The sequence below is a fragment of the Diaphorina citri genome, unplaced genomic scaffold (assembly GCF_000475195.1).
Source record: "Diaphorina citri unplaced genomic scaffold, Diaci psyllid genome assembly version 1.1 scaffold1160, whole genome shotgun sequence".
NCBI lineage: Eukaryota > Metazoa > Arthropoda > Insecta > Hemiptera > Psyllidae > Diaphorina > Diaphorina citri.
This window is the reverse complement of record NW_007378589.1, coordinates 66,113-84,217: the sequence shown is the minus strand read 5'-3', so window position 1 is coordinate 84,217 and position 18,105 is coordinate 66,113. Positions and strand designations below refer to the sequence as shown.

Genomic DNA, 18,105 nt, shown 5'->3' with positions numbered 1-18,105 from the left:
CTAATCATATTTCCGTTCCCGAAGCTACCTATTTATAATAGAGGAAAACTTCTGTGATATCTTCAGTGGTTATTATTCACTAGCATTTCCAATAGAAACCTCGTAAGTTTGAATTACTTTCCTTGTTCGTCAATCTTTTCCAGATTGGGTTTCTATGCAGTTTTATCAATAAAGTCGTAAAATATTCCTTAGGTCCCCTATAACCTTGCTTTTTTTCTACTTAATCATTAATCCCTCATAACTTCCAACATTTCTTATTAGGTAGCAACATTCCTAGGTTTCTTAGCGCGTCTATCTTACAGTAATCTTAGCTAATGACTCCCAGGCTGTTTCTGTGTTACTACTCGTACACCTCACAAATCGATTAGTTTGGTAGAGTCTAACCTTTCCACTTATCCCTCGTCCTCTACATCATTGGTCTCATTATACTTGGCGTTTCGTTGCTCGGAGCACTCCTGAGTTTTTGTAACCAAACCCTGTTCGACAGAAATATTTTCTCGCTCTCAGGATCTGCACAGCTGATAGCTGGTAAGTTTCAGGGAATATATGCAGCCATATCCCTCGTCCTCTACATCATTGGTCTCATTATACTTGGCGTTTCGTTGCTCGGAGCACTCCTGAGTTTTTGTAACCAAACCCTGTTTGACAGAAATATTTTCTCGCTCTCAGGATCTGCACAGCTGATAGCTGGTAAGTTTCAGGGAATATATGCAGCCGGCTGATAAGTTATCGAACCTAATGGCTGGATTGCACGAGATTAGTAGTCCAGCTTCTGGCCTTGTCTGAATACTACTGACGTCCAATAACATTCGAGTCCAGTTGGACAAAATGTACTGTACAGCTACACTTCTTATTGATTCTGCCTAATCAACTGGACTAGGGAGCTACTGGACGCCAGTGTTGTTTACACGAGTGTAGGTGAACTGCCTACAGACCTTGTAATCCACTCATAACGTCCAGCTTTAGCTAACGCTCCTTCAAAGGATACTATTGCAGTTACCAAATATGCAGCCAGCTGATAAGTTATCGAACCTAATGGCTGGATTGCACGAGATTAGTAGTCCAGCTTCTGGCCTTGTCTGAATACTACTGCCATCCAGTAACATTCCAGTTAAATTGGACAAAATGCACTTCTGTACGGCTACAAATGCAATTGATTCTGCCTAATTAACTGGACTAGGGAGTTACTGGACACCAGTGTTGTTTACACGAGGCCTGTAGGTGTACTGCCTACAGACCTTGTAATCCACTCATAACGTCCAGCTTTAGCTAACGCTCCTTCAAAGGATCCTATTGCAGTTACCAAGCAACAAAAGGAGATGGTATAGTATGGGTGAAAGTAAAGCTTTCCGTGGCGGGTAAATCGAAAGCGTCAATTCCAAAATTCTGATCGGATCACAGAAGGTAACTTCCCTTGTGCAGATTACTTCGCATCTTTAGGCGTTTGACTATCAGTAATAAATCGATAACAAGGGTTTTTCAAAGGGACTATACAACTTTATTCTAGAAACTAGAATAATATCATTAGGGGAAAATGAACGCCTTGCGTGTGAAAATTTAATTAATATGAAGTAATGTTAGAGAAAATATATAGGATGTTTTGGAATTTAGTTTTTGAATAGTGAAACTATCGTGTGAAAGTAGTCGTATATTGAATTGCCTCTGGGGGGAAATTTTGTAAATACCTATTTAGGTTCAACCGATCTTTGTAACCCTGTGACTTTCCTGAATTTTACTCTAGACTATTTTAGTGCAAGGTCTAGTTTTCCATGTATTTCAAAGACATCAAGATCAGTTACATTGCTCAGAATCTCATGTGCTAATAGATATTGCAATAAGTTACGGGCATTTGTAACCTCCTGTATGTTCCTAACTCCCCCTCCTGTCTTTTTACAAAACTATGAGCTTGTTAATCCTACATTATTACCTCGGCCATTTTTTAATCATAAACTAATCTGGAAAATTGATCTATGAAGTCATCAGATCCGGTGATTCGGACAAATTGACGGTGGGACTGGTGGGAAATTAGATATGGGTAAACTTCTATAGTAGTTCCTTCCCAAGGATTAAGTAGGTAACTAGTTAAACGTATAGTTATGTAACATAGGTGAATTTCTACAGATTTTGTATATCATTATAGGCAGGTGTCAACCCATTTTCCATTTTACTTATGGATCTCGTTTAGGCCTTTAGACAGATGAAGTTCTGTCCGACAATCGTAGTGTAAGTGGCCGATCTTTATGTTGAACATTTCTACAATAGGTAAGTATCAAAATATGCCATTCAGGCCATTCGAAGAAGCAGACAAATCTATTAAATTCAGTTCAAACTCAAAATTAATGAAAGCATGACAGGCCATTCAAGAGTTTTAATAGAAGAAACAGACAAATCTATTAAATTCAATTCAAACTGAAATCTAAATGCAAAATGAAAACTCACCTCCTTCGTTCAGTTGATCCTCAAATTCCCTATTTCCAGGTGGTCTGTTCGTATTGGCAATCCTGTCGTACGCCTCATTTCGATTTTCTGGCAAGTTGAACAATGTGAAGAATCTACGACTAGCTGTAGAGGATTCTCTAAAACATCTATTGTATACTCCTTGAAGACCTAAGTAATTCCATCCGAAGGAATTGGCCATGAAACGTTATTTTTTACATTGTCATCTACCTTGTATATTCTGTAATCCATCTAATTTATAACTCATAACTATTGAATACCATATAACAGTTATGAACCAACTTGTGATTATGAATTTATGACTGAAGAAGACCTCAGACCTTATGTGGGTTGCCTTGGGGGTTTCCCAGGTGAAAAACGAGACGGGTAATTCCCATCACCCCATCAATAACGGATATGTGTCATAGGTCCCTCATCAGAAGGGCACGAAGAGATTTCCCCATTTAAGTACTGGGTCAACAGAAGATCACTCAAAAGACATCCGTTGAAGTTCTTGAATTGAATACCTATAGAATAGTAAATGCAAATGCAAAAAATAAAATAAATTAGTTTTAGAAGTGTTAGTCTTTTCTTGCTCTCTACGTCCCTGTTGATAGTAAAATCATATCGTACCGTAGCGTGTAGCGTCCTTAGCATTCTTAATGATTCCAAGGCGAAACTTCCCACATAGGTGACTAATTTGTTTTCTTTATTCACAATGCATTTTATCGTTTTACGCCTAGGTTTAGGTCAGATGAGTATCTTTCCTGATGGGTAAGTATTGGAGTTAATCAACAGTTTTTTTTCTATTTACAGATGCTAAATTCTCTACTTTATTTACTGTGTTTCTAGCCATTAGTAGGTAATTATAGGCTGAATTGAACTAATATGGGACTTATAAACGGATTATACATACACCTACAACCATATTCCTACAGAATGGGACTTTTTCAAGTTGTCCTGCAGTCTAAATTTCCGCATTTAGACTGCAGGGATGGAGGAACTTTTTCACTTCTAGACGGGATAAGCAAGCCCTAATGCATTCTCTGCGCAATTGGTAACATTGCTCATGTTTTATGCGCGTCTGACAACATGAGCTTCAAGATGCGTGTTTACCACACACATGTCGGAGACTTGGCGACGTCTACTGTTGTTTTCTCATACATGCAATGCATACCTACTGGCATGTATAGATGGATAGATAAGTCTGACTTTTCCTCCTTCTTCTTCTTCTTCTTCTCCTCCTCTTCTTCTTTTTCTTCTACTACTATTTTTTCCCATCACCATGCTACTCGAGTGTTTTTTTGCGATCCTATTAATTTCCCTAAGCAGTATTATCTGGCTCTGGAGTTACTTGTTTTGGAAGTTAACATTTTATCGTCCTCTTTCCTCGAGTATTATGTACATTGAGTTCTTTAAGCGTGTTTTAGGTGTCAAAGTAATGAATGTCATGTTTGATACATTAAATTTGAATTGAGTAGAAACATTGCTTTTAATCCCGGGGGTCATCTATGACTACTTCAGTAGGCTATTGAAGTAGAGTTATTCACACACTCTAATTTGATCTTCTTTTGATAAAGATTAATCTCACAATAAGAAAAACATAACTAAAAGATAAAAACTTCCTGTTTTACAAATTAAAAAAAAAAAAAAAACTTCGTCACTCTTTAATTTAATAATCTTCGAACAATGTACAATAATTTAATAATCTTCGAACAATGTATGATCATAATATTATAATCTTCGAAAATTATTCAATGCAATTTATTATCAATGCAGAATCTCAGAAAATTTCCTTGCGAAATTCCCATAATTGTTAATTTGACATTTTCCATTTTTTTACGCTTCATTTTCTTTGCTACATTTCAGACTTCCTGTTGTTCTCCTCAAAACCTTCATTGTGAGACCTAAGAACCGCATTGATAAGACCTATTAACTGGAAGACTTCTATTAGAAACACTACCTATACATAACACCAGAACTTCCCATAATATGGGATGTCCTTTGTATAACCGTCAATGCTGTGCACTTCCTCAAATAGGTACCTAGGTAATTGGTGTTTTTCTTGTTGTTCTTCTTCATCTTCTCCTTCTTTTTCCACACATCAGGTATTATTTCTAAATTAGGAAGCCATTGTATAAAACATATGCTTTGTCGACGTACTATTCAAGGAATTTCCATGTGAGTATTTGCACGTAGGTTTAGCACACGAGTGCCTGGCTGATTTGAAATTCAACAAACTCATGGAACACCCAACACACATCGTAGTGGAAACACCAAACAGTAGATTCTCCAACGTGCAGGCTTGAATCTTGATCTAGTCAATGCACATCGCCCAAAGAAAAAAGATGAATTTTCTTATTATTGTTGCAAGAAGTGTAGAAACCGGTTTGATCAGACTGGGGAGTGAGGGCTATAGTCAGTGACCAACAAGTTTTTTGCACTATTCAGTTCTAAACTGAAACTCAAAGCTTGAACCAGTGGCCATAACCGGGCGCTTCATGTGCAGAATATTTGCTACGAGCTTGGGTGAAAACAGATATTGAAGAGAATCAACACGATGCGATGAAATCAAATTAGGTAATTTTCGGTCAACCTTAAAGTCTCTACTATTTATATTGTATATCCATACGTCATCGTGCATGTGTGAATAAATATGAACAAAATTAACAAATGAACAAAAAATTTCTTAATTTGGTTACTGACTGACTGACTGATACATAACTCCGTACACAAAAAGCTCACTCTGAGGCTTAGGGGTAGGGGCAAACAGCCCTAAAAGTTCGGTTAGGCTTATACGAATCTATGACTGATAGATTTAATTTCATTTACGACTGATAGGACTGATAGATATTATTTCGATACCAACTAAAGTAAGTAAACTTTTTCCCCACAATTTTTACTTAGGTATTTCGCAGAGGGAAAGAGGAAGTTATAGGCTGTGAAACAACTAACTGTTCTAGAGAAATAATGCACTAATCATAACATTCATAACCTACTAGACATAGGTGTGACATACTTACTGATTTACCTATACGATCCGTCGAATAGAAACACCTATTTAGGTAATAAAGCGCAAGCATAAGGTGTCGGCTTTAAAAAAGGAAATGTAAATATGCATGGTAAATTCCTCAGTGGCTGAATGTAAAATCTACAATATTTGAGAGACTAAAAAAAGACTCCAGAACACTGAGGACAGACTAGTCTAAAAAATTTCATAAAATAAAAAATATTTTAAAAAAAGGCTACAAATTAATTGTATTTAGAATCTTTTAATTATAGTGTCGTGATTTGATTGGATATTGGTTAACTAAAATATGTAGAATTAAATATCAGAAAGTGCACCAGCATCAGAATGCCTCAGATATCACAAGCAACTACATATTCGGTTTCTGACTTTTGAATTCGGCAAAAGAAAGGCAGTATTGTGGCAAAATAAAGGGAAAATAAAAGAATGTATCATATGAGATATGAGTGCAAAATCCTCCTAATAATACCTAATACTTATTTACTCTTACTCTCATATAACTCATAGATAATATACGAGTACCTAGCTATCACTATTGTTGCCTTTGAAAGGTTATTAAGCCTCTACACTTAGGTATATTAAATTACGATTGCAATTATTGATAGAACTTACAGTGGAAAATTTGTTTTCACTGGAAAATTATGTATCCAACTGCCAGTACACTAGAAAATTATGTTTTAATAACATAACTTATTAATTTTATTGTAATGAGTTTTGGCTTTTATTAAATTTATTTACAAATCTAACGGCCAGGTGCAAGGACCTCCGATTAAAACTAATCAAGATTCAGGAATATAAGGATTCCTGTCTGCGACCCGCTGTAAATATAATTAATTTTATAAACAAATTAAACATCAATTTAAAGTATTTATAATTGAAAATAAAATTTCGGTAAAAAAGGATACATACTATTAAACAAAAATGAGAAAAAGATAGGTATTTCCTCTATAGCAGACATTTGAAACAAAGGATTTAAATTTAGCCTAGCTTTGAGGGAGAGGGTCAATGAGCTCAAATACTACCACAAAGTGTGCGGAAATTTATTTGAAATTGCAAATCCAACCTGATAAAGAAAATAAGAAGAAACGGAAAAAATAATCTACCAGAATAGTAAAATAATAATAACAAAATAAAATGGAGTTTAAATCACCTAAGTAGATACTTTAAATAGCAGATGCTACAGAACAGCCAAAGTTGATTAGTTTTTGTAAGGTCCGTAGCTGGAATTTTCAGATATAATTTTTTCCACAGGCTTTAAAATGCCTTTTTCTTAGTTGTTAATAGATAGATATAGATGTAGGAAATAAAATCAGTACCTAGTGAATTTTAAGTGGTCCCAGCACCTCTTCGGTGATGCCTACCGATGAGATAAACATAGATATTTCGGACAATAACGTTTCATGTTTACAAAACATCTACTGAAAGTACTTTACAGATAGCAGTAATCAATTTAATAGCAGGAATATCTGACAACGAGGTCATTACTATACGATACCCCTGCTCCATTCATAGTTATATGGGTCTCAATTTTAGCTACGAACCTTTTGAAAATTTTAAAATAAATAATGAAATTTGAGTAGGTACATCTATACACAGAATCAATATAAAAAACATCGATTACATTTCTAAAATATCTATTAGGCTCGTTTGACGAAGTCTATATTTTCCAAAATTAGAAAACATGAAGATTTATAATAATTACTTATAAAACGTGTGAATATCACACAACTTTCTCTACCCAGTCAAAACAGGCGAATTTGCATTTTTCCGAGCTGAGTTATATCTTGAAGGAATGTTGCCAACAGGCAGAAATACAAAATCTATAATATCTGTCATACAAATTTGTATACTGTGAGATATAAGTTTTGAACACTCGTGCGGGGGAAAATCAATGATACGTGTAGGCAATTTTTTTATTCCTTCTGTACCTATATGTAAACTGTTGCCATTCTGAATAGCCATCATGCAATTCACTAATCTCTTTCATTTGTATTGTTTCAGAGGGACTGGAGTCATCAATTGAAATTTTTTTAGTGATGAAAAAACACTTTCATCATTTAGGTGTACTCGAAAGTGGCTTCTAGTCTTTGGTTTCAGAAAAATCATTGGAGAAATGGAAAGTGGCTTCTAGTCTTTGGTTTCAGAAAAATCATTGGAGAAATGAAGAAATTCCTGAAATAGGTGAAGAAACTAGCAGATACATTAAAAGCTCCCAAAATGAACCAACATTAAGTTTCCATGAGACTGTAGACCTGGGGAAAGCATTTTATACTGCTCGTCCAACATCACTGTACTATAGTTTATAGTTCTACCGTCTACAGAAAGTGGCTTCTAGTCTTTGGTTTCAGAAAAATCATTGGAGAAATGAAGAAATTCCTGAAATAGGTGAAGAAACTAGCAGATACATTGAAAGCTCCCAAAATGAACCAACATTAAGTCTCCATGAGACTGTAGACCTGGGGAAAGCATTTTATACTGTTCGTCCAACATCACTGTACTATAGTTTATAGTTCTACCGTCTACACAACATATTATACTATCTATCAGACGATGATATCCAAGCCACAGGTGTAATAATTATTAATTAATTCATAATGCATTAAATAATATAATGAAGACTGTGCACACAATAGCGTAATCCATGTAATGAACCAACATTAAGTCTCCATGAGACTGTAGACCTGGGGAAAGCATTTTATACTGTTCGTCCAACATCACTGTACTATAGTTTATGGTTCTACCGTCTACACAACATATACTATCTATCAGACGATGATATCCAAGCCGCAGGTGTAATAATTATTAATTAATTCATAATGCATTAAATAATAAAATGAAGACTGTGCACACAATAGCGTAATCCATGAATTTATAGCTCAGAGAGTTAGGGCCCCCTAACTACATAGAGGGGTGCGCAGAGAAATTATTCTAATTTATTCCACACCATACACTTTGTCTACAGATCCCACAGGTACAGATATAAGTTACATAGAAATTTAGTAAGAATTTCAGACACTGATAGTCATTTAGTTTGTAAGACTACCTGGCTTGTATTGGAAACTTCTAGTTTGAATCACTGAATTCAATGGATCGCACCTAAATAGGTACACATGGCCCCCTAACTACATAGAGGGGTGCGCAGAGAAATTATTCTAATTTATTCCACACCATACACTTTGTCTACAGATCCCACAGGTACCTATCTTTGTTTTGCAGTGGATAATTTCATTCTCTCAAAATCAGTCAGTGGAAACTTCAACACCAGGTAGGCACCTATCTGAATCCTGTATACAGGTCTTGCTGGTACCCACAAGTTTCAAGGATAAATCATTGAAGTCAACAAGCGAGCGGGCAGCAAGATAGTTCCACAATGAATATCGACTACACCAGAGTAAGATATGACCTTAAAACTGTTTCACTTCCACGTTTTTTTTAACCATAATAAGTATTGTGTTGTATCTAAGTAGGTGTTTTGGTTTGAAGCTTCCATTCATAAAATGGGTCTGAGATCCATCAAACAACTCAATAGAAAATAGACCAAACTCCAGGATCAGGACTGGTATTCAAGAATTTGAGTTTGACTGCTTGTTACTTGTACAGGTTTAGAATTTCACTGTAGTTCAACAGAGGAGAATGAATATTGTTTTGTTTACAGACTGTGAAAAGCATTTTTTACTAACTGCAACGGACGATACACCGATGTGGGTAATTATTTACAAGGCTATTTCAGTAAGAATGATAGAATGAGCTATTACGGTCACTTGGCTTGACACCTGACTGAGATGTGTTACATAATTACGAGTATGTCGGTACAGGTTTTGTACCAAAGTAGTTTCACATGTTGAGTCTGTGGATCTCTGAACGTCACAGAAAAAGAGCTTGAACCTCTTTTTCTGTGACATTCATTTTAAAACTTTAATGGCAGATTTGAATGGTCCTGATTTCAAATGACCCTGGGAGGGAGATCGTGATCTTTTCTCAAACACGAGTCCCTCGGTCGCTCGGTCCCTATGTTAATTCTCTGACCCTGATTTAGGATACCTGCCCTAATTCAATAACCCTGATTTAGGATCTCTACCTCAATCCCTGTCTCACTAACCCTGATTTAGGATGATACCTCAACCGCAACAGACAAGGTTTTAACTTGCGGTGAAGGGGTAAACTCTACTGGTGAAAGATTTTTCAGACCTATTCGAGCTTCCGGGCAGCGTAAACAAGGGAAGCATGACACATCGTTCGTTGAGAAAAAAAAAAATCAACCATATTCCAGATACTAAAAGAGAGCCAGAAAAAGGGTTTATTAACCTTTTCGCCTAGCTATAGTTTTACCAAAATGTGTTATTAAAATTGAGTTATTGAGTCATTTCTCAGATTTTTGTTGAACTTTTTTAATAAAATTGTAGAGAATTAATTCCTCTGCGAACCTTAGGCCAGCCACCTGACATCTGATGAGCACACGTACTATCAGGTAGACCTGACAGGTACGGCTGAAAAGGTCCATCTAAGTAGGTGTTTTGGTTTGAAGCTTCCATTCATAAAATGGGTCTGAGATCCATCAAACAACTCAATAGAAAATAGACCAAACTCGAAGATCAGGACTGGTATTAAAGAATTTGAGTTTGACTGCTTGTTACTTGTACAACTTGTACAGGTTTAGAATTTCATTGTAGTTCAACAGAGGAGAATGAATATTGTTTTGTTTACAGACTGTGAAAAGCATTTTTTTACTAACTGCAACGGACGATACACCGATGTGGGTAATTATTTCCTCGTGTAATTTACAAGGCTATTTCAGTAAGAATGATAGAATGAGCTATTACGGTCACTTGGCTTGACACCTGACTGAGATGTGTTACATAATTACGAGTATGTCGGTACAGGTTTTGTACCGAAGTAGTTTCACATGTTGAGTCTGTGGAGCTTGAGCCTCTTTTTCTGTGACATTCATTTTAAAACTTGGCAGATTTGAATGGTCCTGATTTCAAATAACCCTGGGAGGGAGATCGTGATCTTTTCTCAAACACGACTCCCTCGGTCCCTATCTTAATTCTCTGACCCTGATTTAGGATACCTGCCCTAATTCAATAACCCTGATTTAGGATCTCTACCTCAATCCCTGTCTCACTAACCCTGATTTAGGATGATACCTCAACCGCAACAGACAAGGTTTTAACTTGCGGAGAAGGGGTAAAGACTACTGGTGAAAGATTTTTCAGACCTATTCGGGCTTCCGGGCAGCGTAAACAAGGGAAGCATGACACATCGTTGGTTGAGAAAAAAAAAACGCCTATCAACCATATTCCAGATACTAAAAGAGAGCCAGAAAAAGGGTTTATTAACCTTTTCGCCTAGCTATAGTTTTACCAAAATGTGTTATTAAAATTGAGTTATTGAGTCATTTCTCAGATTTTTGTTGAACTTTTTTAATAAAATTGTAGAGAATTAATTCCTCTGCGAACCTTAGGCCAGCCACCTGACATCTGATGAGCACACGTACTATCAGGTAGACCTGACAGGTACGGCTGAAAAGGTCCGAATGTCAGGTCTACCTGATACCTGATGAGCACACATTATCAGGTAGAACTGACTCTATCAAGTAGACCTAATACCAGGAAAAGGTCCGAATGTCAGGTCTACCTGATACCTGATGAGCACACATTATCAGGTAGAACTGACTCTATCAAGTAGACCTAATACCAGATCAGGTCTACCTGATAATGAGTGGTTGGCCTTAAAAAAATCTGAAACAACGGCATTCGTATTGGAAACTCACCTAAAATGGCCACAACCTCATCATCCTGAATCACCTCCAGGGACCCGGTCACAATGAAGCAGAGGGAATCTATCGATTCCCCCGTGTGATACAGCAGATCCCCGGGAGCGGAATGACTCATCGTGAAGTGCATGGCTAGGGCGCGCAGACACCCGTCACTCGCCAGACGAAATGCGGGATGCTCGTTGAACACTTTGCGGTTGAGGTGGACGCAAATGTCCGCCTTCATGTCCTTGGGACAGTAGTTCAAAACCTGGAATTTGGAAAACTAGTTATGGAAATTGGAAATCTGAAGAGGAAAAGAAGGCCGCGGTCTGCCCATCCAAATAGAAAAAATGAAATGGATAGGCACTCAAAGAAAAGATACAAAAAGCTTGACTTCATAATCAAAAAGTCCGCTCTGAGGCTTAGGTGTGGGGGCAACTGCGCCAAGGGATGGTTTAAGCTTATATGAATCTACGAAGAGGAAAAGAAGGCCGCGGTCTGCCCATCCAAATAGAAAAAATGAAATGGATAGGCACTCAAAGAAAAGATACAAAAAGCTTGACTCCATACACAAAAAGTTCGCTCTGAGGTTTAGGTGTGGGAGCAACTGCGCCAAGGGATGGTTTAAGCTTATATGAATCTACAAAAGATACAAAAATACTCGAGTTTAGATACCAAAATTTTTGGACTTGTTTCTCGGTTTGCTCTAGTTATCTTTCATGCCAAAGTAAGACCCAAATTTATAACAAAACTGTTCTTCTATTAACATGACTTCTTAACATGAACGAAGAATTTCACATTTCTATCCAATCCGGGTACCCAAATTTATAACAAAACTGTTCTTCTATTAACATGACTTCTTAACATGAACGAAGAATTTCACATTTCTATCCAATCCGGGTAAAATTCAAATTCAATGAAATATTTACTCTTCATGTGAACTTAATCTCACTTCCTTAATTTGTACGAAGAGTATAATGAGCTCAACTTTCAAGAGATTAGAAATTGGGAACTAGAAAGTTCAAGTAATAGTCGTGACTATCCAAATCTTAAACCTAACGGATCTATTTCTTAGAAGATCGATAGATTTAATCTCAAAATTCTCGAAGTTGTCAAACATGACTCGAGTCTCTCTATTATTTGGAATCTACTATTAATTGAGATTACTATTAATTTGGTCGTCCCCATAAATCTGGAAGCTTTCTTCTTTTTTAATATTCCAACTAATAACTATTCAATCTTGGGCTTAAAATGTATAACCACTGAGTAATCTTTGAACAAGGGACGAATGTTACTTCATGTTACTTACGTAGTTACGTACAATAGTAATTGGCATGCAATCATGAGAATTTGTCAGAAGAAAATTTTATGCCTTAGTGCTTTATGTTTCGAAAAAATCATTATTTATCTTTTTTTACACCGATTTCTCATGAAAACTTCCCCTAAGTTCCTACCAAATGAAAGGAGATTTTGTTTCTCTCCCCCCACTTTATTTTGTTACCTTTTCGGTACTCTTCCACTTATCCCTCCCAAAGACAAGCAACAGAATTAAGCTGTATTTTATTATGAGACTTTTTCCAGAAATTTTTCATATGAAATTTTTCTTTGGACTAGTTTGGACTGGTTGCGGGTGTGGTAGGGGGCCATTGTCCAAACTATTCCAAAGAGAAATTTCGTATAATGACTGAAAAAAAGTCACATAATAAAATACAACTTCACTTACTTTATCTGTATCCAATCCCTTTGTCATGGCCCATGTGGATACCACATAATCCATGACTCTCTCGCTCAGAGCTTTAGGCACTTCGTGGAGCTTCATGAACTCCCGAACGTTGTTGAGCATGTCGTGGTATTTGGCCGTGGCAGACGTCATTTGCTGAATAATCGTGGTCACGTGACCGAATATTGTAGCGTAAAGGAGAGCTGGAAGGAGAAAAACCAAATTAGTCAAATTACTCTTCTCAAAAATCAAAATGGGATTGCTGACAGGAAAAGAGATGGATTGATAAATTATTTAATGGATTGATAAAGAAACAATATCTTATGTTAATATTATGAACGCTATAAACCATCTAAATCCAAAATAGGTTATCCATAAAAAAAAAGGTTCTCAATTGATTGATAAATCTTTGATTCGTCGTGAAACAGAATAAACTCTCCGCAAAACAGATACAATAAAAATAACCAATTACTAAACCACCTGATTCTCAAATTATATCAAATCGTCCTGACTTTTGTTATTGGTCATATTTTCTTTCCGTTTTTTGTAGGATTTGATTAGCATTGGTGGACAATACTCTCAATGGTGAACATCATGAAGAATCCGGCGCACATGATGCACTCGGCGAACGGGAATTCCTTCTCGGAGAAGAGGACCTTTTCTTTCTGCAGATCCTCAATTTGTTCTTTTACCTGAAAGCAGAAGATTAGTTAAATTAGAAGAGTTCAAGACGTCAATGATCATGATCAATTCCTAAAAATTATCAATCATAGTGATGTCAGTAGTGATGTTTTGAATAAATATTCACATTATAGTTAGGTATATAATTATGGAAATAAATCGAGATAAAAATATCGAGTCCAATTATCTTTCTGGGTGTCCAAGGGGGTTTTAAACCCCAATCCTTCCAACAGCGTAAGATAGGTACCACCATGCCTATCTTACGGACATGCGGGAGATGATTATTGAGTTTGCTAGCTTGAGGCAAACACGTACGCGTGATAATTATGTTAGAATGTGTGAATATAACATTTATAACTACGAGCACATCTCTTAGTAGTATATTAAAGAGAAGTAAAATGTTAATTTAGATTTAATGCTGATGGCAATTCTGAGAAACACAGGTGGGGAAATGAGAACCGAATTTGAATGTACGCCTCGACATAAAATTACGCAATGTGCAAAGCATCTTGTTTATTGCTTCTCCAATCTCCATCCCTCATTCATACCTATCATAATGAGTAGGAGAACCCGCAAAATATGTACTAGCAGTAAGGTGTAGGTGTTGAGCAATGTGCAAAGCATCTTGTTTATTGCTTCTCCAATCTCCATCCCTCATTCATACCTATCATAATGAGTAGGAGAACCCGCAAAATACCTATGTACTAGCAGTAAGGTGTAGGTGTTGTTCCCAATGACCTTTTTCTATACAGTTTCCCTCTCCATCCTACTCTCTCGCTCCCTCCCTTCCTTCTTTTCTCTCATTAGCATTGGAACTATGTACTAGTTGGAATGGAACTAGAGCGAAAAACATACGACAATCTACATCCCTTCTTTTTCACTCTCCCAATGACCTTTTTCTATACAGTTTCCCTCTCCATCCTACTCTCTCGCTCCCTCCCTTCCTTCTTTTCTCTCTCCCAATGACCTTTTTCTATACAGTTTCCCTCTCCATCCTACTCTCTCGCTCCCTCCCTTCCTTCTTTTCTCTCTCTCTCTCTCTCTCCCTCTCTCTCTCTCAAGCAGGTATTGTACTCTTATGAAGAGCATGCTGAAGAATTTACTCCATGCGTAAAAGAATCTGGAAAATGAAATTATTGCCATGTTGTTTTTTAATGAGACGTTATTACTGGATTCAGGATTGTGATGTGGAAAGTGGAACTTACAACTCTTTTACGCATGGAGTAAATTCTTCAGCATGCTCTTCATAAGAGTACAATACCTGCTTGAGAGAGAGAGAAAAGAAGGAAGGAAGGGAGGGAGCGAGAGAGTAGGATGGAGAGGGAGACTGTATAGAAAAAGGTACGTAAAAGAATTGTAAGTTCCACTTTCCACATCACAATCCTGAATCCAGTAATAACGTCTCATTAAAAAACAACATGGCAATAATTTCATTTTCCAGACCTGTCTCGTCCCTGTGGTAGAAATGGGAAGGGATAAAAAGAAAAAGTCATTAAAAAACAACATGGCAATAATTTCATTTTCCAGACCTGTCTCGTCCCTGTGGTAGAAATGGGAAGGGATAAAAAGAAAAAGGGTTGAGTAATGAAATGTGGGATAAAAAGGATACATAATGAACCTGGATTCCGAATATGGGGAGAAATCTCCCATTAAGTCATTGGTGAAATCCACCATCATACGATAATTTCTACATCAACGGAACAGAACTCAAAGAAAAAGGGATGAGTAATGAAATGTGGGATAAAAAGGATACATAATGAACCTGGATTCCGAATATGGGGAGAAATGAACAAAAGGCAGATGGGAAATTTTACGTTATAGTCCTAGGATGGTGTGCGTCCATCAGTGAGATATTGTAGGTAAAAACAATACCAGAAGAACCACCACTACTGACAACAACAAGACCAACATCAAGAACAACATCACCGCCAACAATAACACCAACACAATCAATAACAACAGGTGGTATGGAAAGAATAAATTGAAAATAATAACAAACTAATATGAAATGTGGGAGTACCTATCTCACACAGTCTTTGACACTTGTCAAAATAAAGCTCAAAAGCTTCCTTGAAACCAACATGCATTTTTTTAGGTATTAATAAAATCGCATTGAAGACTTTTATCCTCTAAAGTTTAGCAACCTCTGGAGTGTTGTACTTATATTATTGAGGGTGATTTTCTATACTGACTAGGAATGGGAACGTGTGACCTAAAGGCTTTTAGTAAACGAGATATATTTTCTGCATTTGTGTTTATGACAATAGAGATGTTTGTTGCTATTATATGATGATCACATTGAAAGCACCTTTTGCTATTGTGTGTCAAATCTGAGTAATACTAACTATTGCTTGGGCATCTGGACAGCTTTCAATATTATCAGGATAATTTTCAACCGTATCAGAGGAGCATACTGCTCGTTTATCAAATACCTGATTTGCTTAGGGTGGCATAGTGCTTATCTGGTGAGCTCCTGAAGTATCATCGCTTTTCGTTTTTTAATCCAAGGAAATATCAAGTATCTCAGAATGTGTCCTTACGAATACATACCTATTAAATTTATTTAAAACACCCCTTATGAAAATGTAAAAGACGTCTTCTTTTGCTGCACTTTGAAAAGTGAAATCTCCCATTAAGTCACTGGTGAAATCCACCATCATACGATAATTTCTACATCAACGGAACAGAACAACACAATCAATAACAACAGGTGGTATGGAAAGAATAAATTGAAAATAATAACAAACTAATATGAAATGTGGGAGTACCTATCTCACAGAGTCTTTGACACTTGTCAAAATAAAGCTGAAAAGCTTCCTTGAAACCAACATGCATTTTTTTAGGTATTAATATAATCGCATTGAAGACTTTTACCCTCTAAAGTTTAGCAACCTCTGGAGTGTTGTACTTATATTATTGAGGGTGATTTTCTATACTGACTAGGAATAGGAACGTGTGATCTAAAGGCTTTTGGTAAACGAGATATATTTTCTGGCTTTGTGTTTATGACAATAGAGATGTTTGTTGCTATTATATGATCACATTGAAAGCACCTTTTGCTATTGTGTGTCAAATCTGAGTAATACTGACTATTGCTTGGGCATCTGGACAGCTTTCAATATTATCAGGATAATTTTCAACCTATCAGAGGAGCATACTGCTCGTTTATCAAATACCTGATTTGCTTAGGGTGGCATAGTGCTTATCTGGTGAGCTCCTGAAGTATCGCTTTTCGTTTTTTGATCCAAGGAAATATCAAATATCTCAGAATGTGTCCTTACGGATACATATTAAATTTATTGAAAACACCCCTTATGAAAATGTATAAAACGTCTTCTTTTGCTGCACTTTATCCCAATTTTATGTGGGATCGGCGTTACCCTCCTTTATCCTACTCCGCCATACTTTCCTATCCAACGCCTCCTCCCTTCCCCATCCTTCCTCTCTCAAGTCTTCTCCATTCTTTCTCTCTCAAGTCTTCTCCATCCTTTCTCTCTTAAGTCTTCTCCATCCTTTCTCTCTTAAGTCTTCTCCATCCTTTCTCTCTCAAGTCTTCCCCAACCTTATCTCTCCATCTCCCCACTTTCTCTTCCTTTATATGACTAGTATAAAATGTAAAAGACTCATGGTGGATTTCACCAACGACTTAATGAGAGATTTAACCAAAGGGGGCATTTTCAATCATCCAAAAAGAATATTTTAATAATCTAAAAAGGAGTTCTTAGTGACCCAAAAAGGAGAAGTGAAATTTCCCATTAAGTCGTTGGTGAAATCCACCATTATATGATAATTTCTACATTGACGGAACAGAAATTTCACAAAATGAATGATGCGAAGAGGTGAGTTTTCATCTGGAAGTGGATTTCGCGTATCGCATATCTCGTGATATAATAACGCTGACGTTGTTATGTTGATAAGCTGACAGGGATGTGATTGTTATTTTCTAATGTAATTATTATTCATTATACTTGGAGTAAGTAGATTGAGGAAAGCACAGGATCGTTAAGCTTATATTGATCCTCCTTCGTCAGCTTTCAAAAGATAATATTTTGACAAAAACGAGGACAAAAAAGATTTTATTGAATAATTTTTATCTTGCGCCTTCAAAAGTTTTGTGATTATACAATGTGCCTTGTGAGATGAAGCTTACGTCATCTGCTGGAAGTAGGTGCTCTCAACACTTGGAACTTTATTTAACCTTTATATTTATAAGAAATAAATAAATTTGCGAGATAGTGTACCCTTTATGGATAATATTTATAAGAAAGAAATGAAGTTACAAGATAATGTACCTGGTCCAAATTTGTGACAGTGTAAATGTCTGGTAAGAAAAAATCTAGTCCAAATGTTTAGAGAGTTTTCTCGCTACTCGTGGGACAGTGGGAGACAAAAGGGTTAATTGAACTTGAAAGTTTAAACAGCTCATGCCATACCGCATCAAGATATTTCTCGTTCAAGATTTCTCAAAGCTTAAAATTTCCC

General features: G+C 36.6%; 2 protein-coding genes across 2 annotated transcripts in view; one reads left to right on the top strand and one right to left on the bottom strand.

Annotated features, from left to right (window-relative positions):
- Nucleotides 1-507: 507 nt before the first annotated feature.
- On the top strand, nucleotides 508-2,603 carry LOC108253038 (the record flags this gene model as incomplete). Its single annotated transcript, XM_017446260.1, has 2 exons — nucleotides 508-690; nucleotides 2,479-2,603. Coding segments are annotated over 2 exons (308 nt in total), but the record flags the coding sequence as incomplete, so codon positions are not given.
- A 7,810-nt stretch (nucleotides 2,604-10,413) lies between these two features.
- LOC103514520 (potassium voltage-gated channel protein eag-like) overlaps nucleotides 10,414-18,105 on the bottom strand; it is a 39,149-nt gene continuing 31,457 nt past the window's right edge. Inside the window, exons 8-10 of the mRNA XM_026827468.1 lie at nucleotides 12,946-13,145; nucleotides 11,238-11,490; nucleotides 10,414-10,535 (exon numbers count right to left, since the gene is read on the bottom strand). Coding sequence (XP_026683269.1) covers nucleotides 10,414-10,535; nucleotides 11,238-11,490; nucleotides 12,946-13,145 — 575 coding nt within the window. The remainder of the gene's footprint in view (nucleotides 10,536-11,237; nucleotides 11,491-12,945; nucleotides 13,146-18,105) is intronic.